The sequence below is a fragment of the Myotis davidii genome, unplaced genomic scaffold (genome assembly GCF_000327345.1).
Source record: "Myotis davidii unplaced genomic scaffold, ASM32734v1 scaffold1285, whole genome shotgun sequence".
NCBI classification, from domain to species: Eukaryota; Metazoa; Chordata; class Mammalia; order Chiroptera; family Vespertilionidae; genus Myotis; species Myotis davidii.
Genome location: NW_006296049.1, coordinates 309,436 through 321,286, shown reverse-complemented (window position 1 = coordinate 321,286; position 11,851 = coordinate 309,436). Strand labels below are relative to the sequence as shown.

The following is an 11,851-nucleotide window of genomic DNA, read 5'->3' as shown; positions in this document are numbered from 1 at the left end:
AATCCTCCGTCACTGAAGCAAGCAAGCCTCCCTGTTCGCATCAGCTGCCTGGCTTCTGGCCGCCATCTTGGCTGCCAGTTAATTTGCATATCTCGGCCCTACTCTGTGAGTGACAGGGGGATTAGCCAATGGGAAGGGTAGCAGTCATACGCCAATTACCATGTTTCTCTTTTATTAGTGCAGATATATATATAGATATATATATATGTATGATCCTTAAATATAAATATATAAAATAAATCCCAGGTAGATTCATAGAATTTGGCTAATGGACACTGTATTAGTCTGCTGAAGCTACTATAAGAAAATACTATAGACTGGGTGGCTTAAACAGCTGAAATTTATTTCCCCATAGTTCTGGAGTCTGAGAAGTCCAAGATAAAGTTGGTGGCAAATTTGGTTCCTGGTGAGAGCTGTCTTCCTGGCTCATAGACAGTTATCTCTCTGTCTTCACATTGTCTTTCCTCATTGTGTGCAAGAGCGCTAGCACTCTGGTGTTTCTTCTTCTAAGGACACTATCCTATTGGATCAGGCTCCAACCCTAGGATCTCATTTAACCTTTATTACTTCCTTAGAGGCCCCATCTCCATACATAAACACTGGGGGTTAGGACTTGAACATATGAATTTTCTGGGGACACAAAATTCAATCCATAACAGACCCCATGTCACACCCAGGGCATAAGAAGCTCACTTTCAGAACTAAGAAATATTCCATGTCAGAATCTAGAGACTCTAATTGGCTTTTCAACCAGTAGAGTTTGCTCTGTCAGGTGTACAATAGCAAACTGATGGAAACAATCTAAATGTGCACCAATATGCAAAAGGTTAAATAAATGAAAGGAGAATTTAAGTACATCTATGTAGTGGAATACTACGTAGCCAATAAAAGTGAAATCGCAGAATTTTTTTTAAAAAAGAAACCCAAAATCTATTTTTCCAGAATAGTAAATGTTCTCATTCCTACAATAGTCAGTGTTGAACTTTATCTTTTTTTCATTATATTTTTAATTTTATTTAAGTTACAGTTTATATTCAATAATATTTTGTATTAGTTTCAGGTGTACAGCATACTAATTACACAATCATATAACATTACAAAGTGTTCCCCCTGACATTTCCTCTACCAAACCAACACCATGCATAGTTATTACAATATCATTAACTATATTTCCTATGCTGTACTTTACAACCCCATGACTATTTTGTAACTACCAATCTGTACTTAAGATAAGGCAGAAAAACACACCCAATCTGAATAGCAATTGGAGAAAAAAATTAAAAAGCAGGAAGAGAGACTAGGGGAGCTTTAAGACAACATAAAATGAAGTAACATTTGTGTAATAGAGGTACCAGAAGCACAAGAAAAGGAGCAAGGATTAGAAAACTATTTGAAGAAATAATGACAGAAAACTTCCCTGATTTGCGGAAGAAAAAAGTTAAACAGGCACAGAGAGCCCCAAACAAGATGAACCCAAAAATACCCACACCAAGACATGTCATAATTACAATGGAAAACGTTAATGACAAAGAGAGAATCTTAAAGACTGTAAGAGAGAGCCAGAGAGTTACGTACAAGGGATCTCACATTATATTATCAAATGATTTCTCAACAGAAATGCATTAGGCCAGAAGGGAATGAACCAAGGGGTCACAGTTTGATTCCTGGTTAGGACACATGCCCAGGATTTGGGCTCTGTCCCCAAGCACACAGGAGGTAGCTGATTGGTGATTCTCTCTCATCATTGATATTTCTCTCTCTCTCTCTCCCTCCACCTTCCTTTCTGAAATCAATAAAAAAAAATTTTTATAAAATATTTATCCTTGTTCTCCTCTCCCCTCCCTGTACTGGTAAATAGGATTTATTGCAATACCTAATTATTGAATTTCCCCCAGCTTTTTACAGCATTAAATCTAGAGTGAACCCTCACCTCCTTAGAGCCTCTCTCAAATGCTCTCACTGAAACATCCCATGGTTCCCATGACATGTGTTCTCCCACACAGCAATGAGTAATAAACACAACTTGTTCAACTACAGATATGTTCTTGGTGGTCATTGGCGAGAAAGAGAGTGGGGAGCAATATCCTTGGTGAGGATTTAAAAAGAGAAAGAGAAAAGAGAAAGATTTGCAGGGAAAATATTTTATGTTTTGTTAGGCAAAGGAGAGGGAGTCTGTCTTTGGATTTGAAAAGCAAGGGTATTTCCTGCAAAAATAAGTATTTTCTTTTTTAAAAAATATATTTTTATTGATTTCAGAGAGGAAGAGAGAGGGAGCAAGAGATGGAAACACCAATGATGCCTTCTGTACTCCCCCTACTGAGGATCAAGCCTGCAACCCAGACATGTGCCCTGACCGAGAATCAAACTGTGACTTCCTGATTCATAGGGTGATGCTCAACCGCTGAAGCACACCGGCTGGGCAAGAAAGTACTTTTCTTTTCCAGTTCTTGCTGGAGGCTAAGAACAGTAGCTAGCATAATAAATGCGAGAAGTTCATTAGAAGGCTGATGGACATTTTCAGCAGGGCTGAAAATCTGCATATTATTACCTGCTGCTGAACAGCTGTAGGCATTTCCCCTAACCTGATAATCTTTTCCTATTTACCAAACTTTACCTTTGATATGCCTGTTTGCATTCCTAAAGGGCCAATGTGTTTTCCAGTAAATAAAAAGCCGTGGGTCCAGAGATTCAAGGAGCCACCCTGCTAGAGTGTGAAGCCTCTGTCTGATTCCCCCAAATGCCTTCCAAATTTATATTTTTTATCCAGTCTCTATTCATTTATGCACAGCCCTTCTCCAGATTCCTGAAACCTTGCTGCGGAAAGACTGCGGAAAGTTCTGTATCTGCCCATGGTGGAGAGCAAGAAATCTAGGAAAACAGGAGACATAAGATAACTCCTGTCCTTTGATCAAGTAGGATCAAAATATTAGATTTCCATTTCTAGAGCAGTGTCTCCTAAAGTTTTTTGGCATAGTAAGTCCTTGAGATGCACCTCAGGAAAGAAGAAGTAAAGTTCTATTGGTCAGTAAGTTTGGTAGATACCACATATAGAACCCCATCCTCTTAGAAATTTACCATGGACATTATGTTAAAGGTTCTAAAGAATTCTTCTTACTGCTTAACCAAATCCTTTAAAAACATAGTAATACCAAATACCACCCTGGAATGTGTGTTTTAGGATAGTGCATTAGAGAAATTAATAAAGACAAAAACTTGTAATATCAAACTAGCTTAAACCCTCAAAGAACCAGACAATTGGCTACCTTCTGGAAAGGAATCTTGCAATTCTGAATGAGTGAAAAGAAATGTTTTATTAACATTGTAGGTAAAGGATTGTTGTTAGTAAAGAAATTAAAGCTTACAATGAGCAGTAAGCTAAATATCAATGAAATACACAAATTGAGCAGGTGCCAGCAGCACGATGTTCCCTGAGTGGGCATGAGTTGATTTTTTTCTTGAGTTTTCCAAGTACATTTGGTTTCTTCTTTCCAACAATAGATATAAGAGCATGGGTATGACCTCAAACTGTGGTACAAAATTTACAGTAATAACCAGCCAGCCTCAAGAAAGATTTCATCTCTCTCCTTCTCTTGGAGAGTTCTCATATTTTAATAATTTACAGTTTGACTCTGGAAAAATAATTTGTCTTCTTCCTTCTTTGTGACCTAAATGCATAAGCTCTGGCAATCAAATATATAAGGGTGCCCTCATAGGCAGACTCAGTTTTTGGTTGTACTTCCTTTTAGCCACATCTCAGCTCATACTTGGAATATTAGCTCTGTAGGTTTCTGCAAGTAACCCATTCAAGTGGGTTACTCTTATATCTATGGAAAGAGGTAGAGACACCTAGGGAACTAAAAGGGGAAGAGGAGTATAAACACATGTGAACAGATCTTGATTACAAAAGTTATTTGAGATTGGCCTCTTTAGATAATGCCATTGGCTAATATCTTTTGTATGCATAGATTCAGGTTGGCAAGAAATAAAGTATTTTTCATTATGTTTCTGAGCATCTCATCATCCCCAAATTCTTTTAAGCATTTGGCACTGTTGCTTGCTTGCTTTTTTTAAGTATGTTTTTTTATTTATTTTAGAAAGAGTGAAAGGGAGAGGGAGAGAGACAGATATCGAACAGCTGCCTCCTGCATTCCCTGTTGCTTGCTTTCTTAATATTTTTCTTTTGTTCAAAAAGATTTTTAAAAAGAACTTGTATAAGTCCTTCTTTTTGAAAGTCTTATCTCTTGATACAATTCTAGAGTCCCAATCTGTTTCCTCCCTATCCATCACTGTGGTCATCTGTCAGTGATCAGTTCTTAGCCTTCAGCTTCTCACACTCAAGGGTTCATTATTTGTCATGATCTTAACTATTATTACTAAGCAGCACTAAATCCAAATCTAGAATTCTGATTCCATGTCCATCTACACTAAAGTTGAGAACTGTTGAAAAGAGGTTTCCATGCACAGGCACTATAAGTGACGTTTATTCATTTATTATTCCACTGGAGGCCTGGTGCACAAAATTCATGTACATGGGGGGTCCCCTCAGCCCAGTCTGCACCCTCTCCAATCTGGGAACCCTCGGGGAATGTAGCTCCCAATGGTCAAAGAAAAATTATGCCCTCCCTGCTGGCCTGTGGTCATCCCTCACTAACCCCCTGCCAGCCTGGTTGCCCCACACAGCCTGCTGTTCAGTAGTTTGGTCATCCCTCACTAACCCCCCTGCTGGCCTGGTCATAAGCAGCCATCTTGTGAAGGTGTTAGGGTTAATTTGCATATTACCTCTTTATTATATAGTATTAACACTTCACAACAGCCCTGCCAAAGTTGTATTACTATCCCCAATTTACCAATGAGAAAACTGAATCCCAGAGAGATTAAGATACTGAAGATCAATGATTTAAAGCCAAGTCTGGTTATCTGACTACAATTGCTTGTTCTCTCTACAACTCTTCATCACTTCCTTCACCAAAATGCTGGCTTTTATCCCATCAATGAAGGAGACCAGTCTCAGGTGAAGCATTTAGCCTAACCAGTTGGGGATTGTGGGATGAAAAAGTAGATTTTGTGGGGAAAGTGAAAGTTGAGGTGTACCACCTTCTCCACCTCTTCACTTCCAGGCTAGCCTTACAGGTGGACCAAGTAGTGAGTAGCCAATGTAGTGGGATGTGAGAGATCCTGAAAAGGCCTACTTTTCTTCAAAATATCTTTCCAATGCCCTCCTTATCTCCACTGTTCCTAAAGGTGCCCTTGGGGTTCTTGTGGCCCCTTAATATGGGAATATATCCAAGAGAAGAAACATTAAACTGAATTACTGACATGTAATCATTCAACAAATATTTATTAAGCACCATTTATTAAACAAATAAGATGATATAATAACAACTACTTATATTTGCTTAGATCTCTAGATTTGAAGAGATTGCCACAATCTGAAATATACTTAAAGCTGACATTATGATCCTCATTTTACAGATGATCAAATTGTGGTTCAGAGAGTCTGAGCGACTCACCCAAGTCACACACTTGAGTCCCACTTTATAACCAGGGCTCAAACTTGTGTCTTCTGACTTTCAGTCCTATGCTCTTTCCTTTCTATCACAGTAACTCAAGGTGTTTACAGGTGGGAACCCAAACAGACATACATCAAGAATTAAATAACAATTCAAGGTAATAGTATAAATAACTAGAGACCCAGTGCGTGTGTGGGGGGGTCCCCTCAGCCCAACCTGTGCCCTTTCACAACCTGGGAGCCCTCAGGGGATGTCCGACTGCTGTGGAGGTGGGAAAGGCTCCCGCCTCCACCACTGCACTTGCCAGCCATCAGCCCGGCTTCTTGCTGAGCAACATTTCCCCTGTAGGAGTGCACTGACCACCAGGAGGCAGCTCCTGCTTTGAGCATCTGCCCCCTGGTGGTCAGTGCATGTCATAGCGACCAGTCATTCTACTGTTTGGTCAATTTGCATATTACCCTTTTATAGGATAGCAAAAGACAATAAAAGTGACAAATGACTCATAGACAATAATAACCATAGGAGGTACCAGAAAGTTCACTGGGTGAGATTCTGCAGAGAAGGTCTCAAAGAGGAAGTGGCCTTGGTAACGAAGTAGGAAAAAGACAGTGGGAGAAGAAAGGGAAGGCATTCTAGTGTGGGGCAAAGGAAAAATAAAGGTACAGAGGTAGGAAAGTGCAAGTCTTATTTGGAGAAAGAATGAGATCAAATGAGTGGAAGAAGATAGATTTGTATTGGGGAAGAATAGAAAATGAGACTGAAAAAGCCCTCTTGAATTTCTGACTAAAGAATTTAAATTTGTCTTGTAGACATGGGGATACCATGAAAGAGTATTGAGTAATAGCGCGAAAGCAGTGTTTGGGCCAATTCATCTGGCAGTATGCATTGTATAGAATGCAATCTTGTGAGGAGAGGCTGGAGGTAAGGAAGACCAATTATGAGGCTGAGACAGTCAAAGATAAAGTGGCAAGAGCCAGTATTAGAATGGTAGCACTGGGATCATAAAATTGTAATTGACACGATGAAGAAAGAAATGCCAGAATCTCATGGAACAGGGAGGGAGAAGAGATGAAGTTGCCTGAGAGTTTTCAAGCTTATGGAAGGATCTCTGGGAATCAGGAGACCTGAAACTTAGTACCTACTCTGTCACTAATTTGATAAGTCACTGGCAAGTCATATCTCCGGGCCTGTTTTGTCCTCTGTAAAGTGAGGGAGTGCCCAGGCCCTGGAAGATTTCTGAGGTACTCAAGGACTATAAGTCAACTAAGAAAATCAAGGATCAGATGGGGGACGGGGTTAAATAATCCCCAAATGCTATAACTATGACTGAACGTGGAATTCTGTTCACTTTAGGGAGTAAAGGATAAAGAGAATCCAGCAAAGAGAGAGGAAGTAATAAGAGAGATAAAAGTAGAAGTAAATAAATTTTAAATTAGGGGGATAAAATAAGAAACTAAAATTAAAAGTACTACAATAAATGGAAGAAATATATATATCAAATATGACAGTTAATATGCATGTTAAAGAATATATTTAGATACATAAGAATACCACTGAAATGCCAGTTGAAGAAGGATATGAAGAAATAGTTAACACAAGAGGAAATGCAAATGGTAAACATATGGGGAAGTGTTCAATCACATGAGTAGCCAGAGCAGTGGAATTAACAAATTAATGTTTAAATCACTCCAAAATATTTATCAAGTCCAATGCTAGAGCTGTAAGGTAACTGGAAAAACTCATGTGTCATTGTGGTGTTGCAGATTTGTGTAGTCCTTTTGAAAATCAAGATCCATAAAAACGTTCATGTTCTTGGATCTGGCAGTCCCACTCCTGGGAACTTGTCCTAGGAACAGAATTACAAAAAAGAAACAAGTCGTATGCATTAAGTTATTCAAAGCACAGAAAAATTGAGAGTCACCTAAATGTCCAATAACAGGGGAATAGTCTAATAAAGTATAATCTACTGATAGATGTAATTTTATACAGTCTTTAAAAATGATAAACAGGAAATACTGTAGCACAAAGAGATTATTTACAATAAAATATTTTTGCAGAATTTCAAAAAATATGTACACTATGATTATACTTATATAAAATATGTATTATACAAACTGAAAAAGCATAGAACATGAAAAAATGAAAGCAGTTGTCGAGGGTTTAAAAATACAGGTGATTATTTTCTTTCAAAATTTCCTTAATGTTGTCATAGTGAAATTTTTTAGTGCTGTTTTTATACAGGAAGAGATTAACCAAAGAACTTACATGCATATGTGCATAACCCATGGATACAGATAATAGTGCAGTGAAGGCCTGGGGTGGGGGGCGTGTGGGAGTGAGGTGGAGGGAATCAATAGGGGGAAAAGGGGACATCTGTAATACTTTCAGCAATGAAGATAAATTTTAAAAATAAAATACACAAAAAAATTTTAAAGGGAATATGCAACAAGGACATCCTAGAGAAGTCAAAGACAATAAAGGTAGAGAAAAGATCATTAAAGGTCTTGCTTATGAGGTAATTTGTGTTCTAGATACAAAAAAGTGTAGAAAGGAAACCAAATTAGGAGAGTTAAGGGGTGACTTTGTGGTGAGGAAACAAGTTTTATGGTACTTGTTCTAGAAAAGACAGTGAAATGAATAAGATGAATAGAATGATAGCTAGAAGAGACAGCAGGTTAAGATATCAGTGGTAGCCGAAACCGGTTTGGCTCAGTGGATAGAGCGTCGGCCTGCGGACTGATAGGTCCCAGGTTCGATTCCGGTCAAGGGCATGTACCTTGGTTGTGGGCACATCCCCAGTGGGGAGTGTGCAGGAGGCAGCTGGTCGATGTTTCTCTCTCATCGATGTTTCTGACTCTCTATTTCTCTCCTTTCCTCTCTGTAAAAACTCAATAAAATATATATATATAAAAGTAAGATATCAGTGGTAATGTAATATTTATTTTCATTTGGTTGGCTTGTGTGTGTGTGTGTGTGTGTGTTAAGACAGAACAAAATTAGTTACGGAAGAGATTGAAAATGATGAAGACAGATGCACCAAATAACTAAATAAGAGGCCACCTCTTATTCTGGGATTGCAGGGAAGAAAGGGAGAAAGATGGGATGGATATAGAAGTAAAGTTATCCTAAATGAAGCAGAAAGAAGTTGAGGTATTAGATTTTCTCAGTTCTAGGAAGCATCAAGAAACAGGACCAATGGCCCAGGAGGCAAGGTAAATCTTAACAGAACATAGGGTAGGATGAAACTGGTGTCTTGAAAAAGTGTAAAAGATAGGAAACAGTCCCTCTGGAATGTTCATTAGGATCTCAGCAGACTAAAAGGAATGGAGGTTTAAATGAAATTGCAAGACATCCTTGTGTTCTGGCTTCATCTGCAGTCTCCTATAATCTAGGAGAGAGGAAAAGATTGGCCCACAGTGAAAATTAAGGTATTTAACTAAAGTTGGAATGAGAGGAAAGGCAGTCCTAAAGTAGCATACCACAAAGTCTGGGGAGTTAGTCTCGATTAAGCATATGGGAGTTAAATGGACTGGAGAAATGGAGGAGGCTGGGTCTGTTGTGATGGAGAGAGCCACTTTCCTGGGTCGGGCTTGTGGGTAGGAGAGGTGATAGACAAGGAGGCTGTGGTCATAGGAATAAAAGAAAGCGAGTACAGATGAGGAACAGGTTCTGTAAGAGTTAGGCAGTGGCTATGAGACTGGGAGACTAGTAAGAAGGCCAGTTCATTTACTCCTAAAAGGGGTCCCGGGTAACAGCCGGGTCCTGGATATCTAGAGAGGAAAAGAGCACACTTAAAAGAATAGAAAGGGGGACTCGGGGGCATTGAAGTCGTTTTATTTCTCCAGACCAGTCCCAACTTTACTTTCCAGAGAGAACTAGTAAGACTGAGTAATCTAATAGATAAGAGATCAGAGGCAGGTCAGCAAGGGTGGGGCAAAAGAAAAGGAAGGCTGAAGACTCAGGAGACCAATGAGCTGGAAGGCCATTTCAGGAGGAGTTGCCTAGAAGTGTGAGCCCACCCTTCTCTTGAAGGCCTGCCCAGAAACTCTTACTTCCCAATGCTTGTGAATTAGCTCCCCAAGTTCCATACCACCACCACCACCACCACCACCACCCCTGCCCGTATCCATGCTTAAGGGCACTAAGATGCAGCTGGGAGAGGGTGGGTGACTGAATGCGAGACTCTGAAGGGAGCTGTCCTGGTCCCAGTGCCCTTCTCTGGCCTCAAAACCATAAATCTTGATCTGAAAGAACTGGTGACTTGTTTATTATTTATCTAGGGCAGGAGCTAGAGAAATGGAAGAGACCAGTGAAGAGCCAGCTCTGACGTCAATCCCTGTCACCACTCCCAAACTCTGCACAAACCTGCTCTGCCGCTTAATGCTGGAACTTACAGCCATAGACATGAAAGCTCCTCCCTCCCTTCTGAGCCATTCCCCTCTTCCTTTCATTAAATACAGAACTGTCAGATATGCCCTCAGCAAACTTCATAAAGGAGGTCCTGTCCCATTCCTGTTCCAAAGTACTTTATCAGATTGGGCCATGCCCTCAAGACTCTTCAAAATTCCCAGCCCATGGTAAGACTCAGGGTTCCCTCTCTACCTAGCTGCTACCCACCAGTTCAATAGTGCCATGCCTCCAGCTGCATGTGGAGACCCTGGCATTCAGGCTGTCTTGGATTGTGCCCTATTTCAGCACCTAAGTAGGCCAGACTATCCTGTCCTCACAGGGAAACCGGAAAGTGGCTATGGGAGCTACATATGTCACATCTTTGGCATCTGTGACATACTGGTGCCCCTACCTCCTAATTCTGGCTGTCACCGTCAGATAAATCAAGCCAACCCTGAGATTACGGCAGCTTCTCCACTCTTCCAGTTGAATGCTCTGGTCTGACTGGAGTAACACATGCTATACAAGCATGTGGGGGAAAGGCAGGGGAAGGAAGGCTGGGGAAGGGTTCCTAGGATCAAGAAACAGGACCAATGGCCCCAGGAAACTAAGAGGAAGAAGTAGAGGAGAAAGAGTGGCTGCTACTGCCTTTGGCTAAAAAGTAGAGGGCAACTGAAGGATTTATGAGAGTTGGGGTCACACGTGATTTTCCTGGCTCCCCCTAACCCTTAGAGGGAGGGCCTCTCACCAGAGCCCTGGAACTAAGAGGAAGCAACAATATGAGTTGTCACCATTAGGATCCCTCACCTCTGCCCTGCACTCACCCCCTTTTCTCTTCCTTCCAGGCTTCGAGTGCTACAATTTATCTGCCCTAGGGGTAGGGCAGCCACTATCCTGGGAGTGGTTGTCCTCCTGTAGCTGCTACCCTCAGGTAGGGACACCAGTGCCAGGGAGGAGGCAGCCCTGGGAGGCTCGGGGGTGCCACCACTGCAGAGCTTCCAGAGCTGCCTACGATACTTGTCCCCAGTGAGCAAGTAGAGCACAGGATCCAGGCAGCTATTGGCACTGGCCAGAGGCCGGGTCACTTTGTAGACCACGTTGACAATGTTCAGCACCTGGCAATCAGCTTCCAACAGCCTTGCCATGTAATAAATGGTGCGGGTGATGTGGAAAGGCACGAAGCATACAGCAAAGACAGTCAGAACCACTGCAATGGTGCGGAGAGAACGCAGACGAGAAGACGACTGGGAAGACCCTGGCAAAGGTCGATACAGGCGCCGGGCCATGAGCCCATAGCAGACAAGAGTGACCACGCAGGGTATGCCAAAGAGCAGCCCCATGATTACTGAGCTGAAGTGAACATAGTGGTCAAACTCCTCAGGCCGAGTGGTGTCATGGCACAGGATGGTATCCCCCCTGGAGCTGGTTGTGACAAAGAACAGGTTGGGCACAAGGCAACTGGCTACAACCAACCAAACTGCCAGGCAGAGAAGGCCTGCGAGTCTTGGGCGGCCCCAACGTATTGCTCGCAGTGGGTGGCAGATTCCAAGGTAGCGGTGCACACTGATGCAGGTGAGGAAAAGGACACTGCAGTAGAGGTTCCAGTAGAAGAGGAAGCGGATGAACTTGCAGAGCTCAGTGCCAAAGGGCCAGTGGTTTCGGGCTGCATAATAGTAGATGAGGGTGGGCAGTGACAGCACATACAACGTGTCTGACAAAGCCAAGTGGAACATGTAGGTGGTCGTTGCATCCCAGGGTCGGAGGTGAAAGAGGAAGAGCCAGAGGGTTGGAGCATTTAGGATTAGACCCAGCACAAAGACAACTGCGTAGCTCACAGGCAGCAGAATGAACTTGAACTCTTCATCAAACCAGCAGTCCAGTTCCACCTCACTGTTGCCAGGATCTGAGTTGGGCCCTAGGGTTGTGAGCAATGAGGATTCTGCACTGGCCAT

The 11,851-nt window shown here is 41.8% G+C and overlaps 1 protein-coding gene across 1 annotated transcript; it reads right to left on the bottom strand.

Moving 5' to 3' along the window:
• Positions 1 to 10,754: 10,754 nt before the first annotated feature.
• P2RY4 (pyrimidinergic receptor P2Y4) lies at positions 10,755 to 11,851 on the bottom strand. Its single transcript, XM_015568627.1, is given in 2 exon segments — positions 10,755 to 10,795; positions 10,798 to 11,851. Coding segments are annotated over 2 exon segments (1,095 nt in total).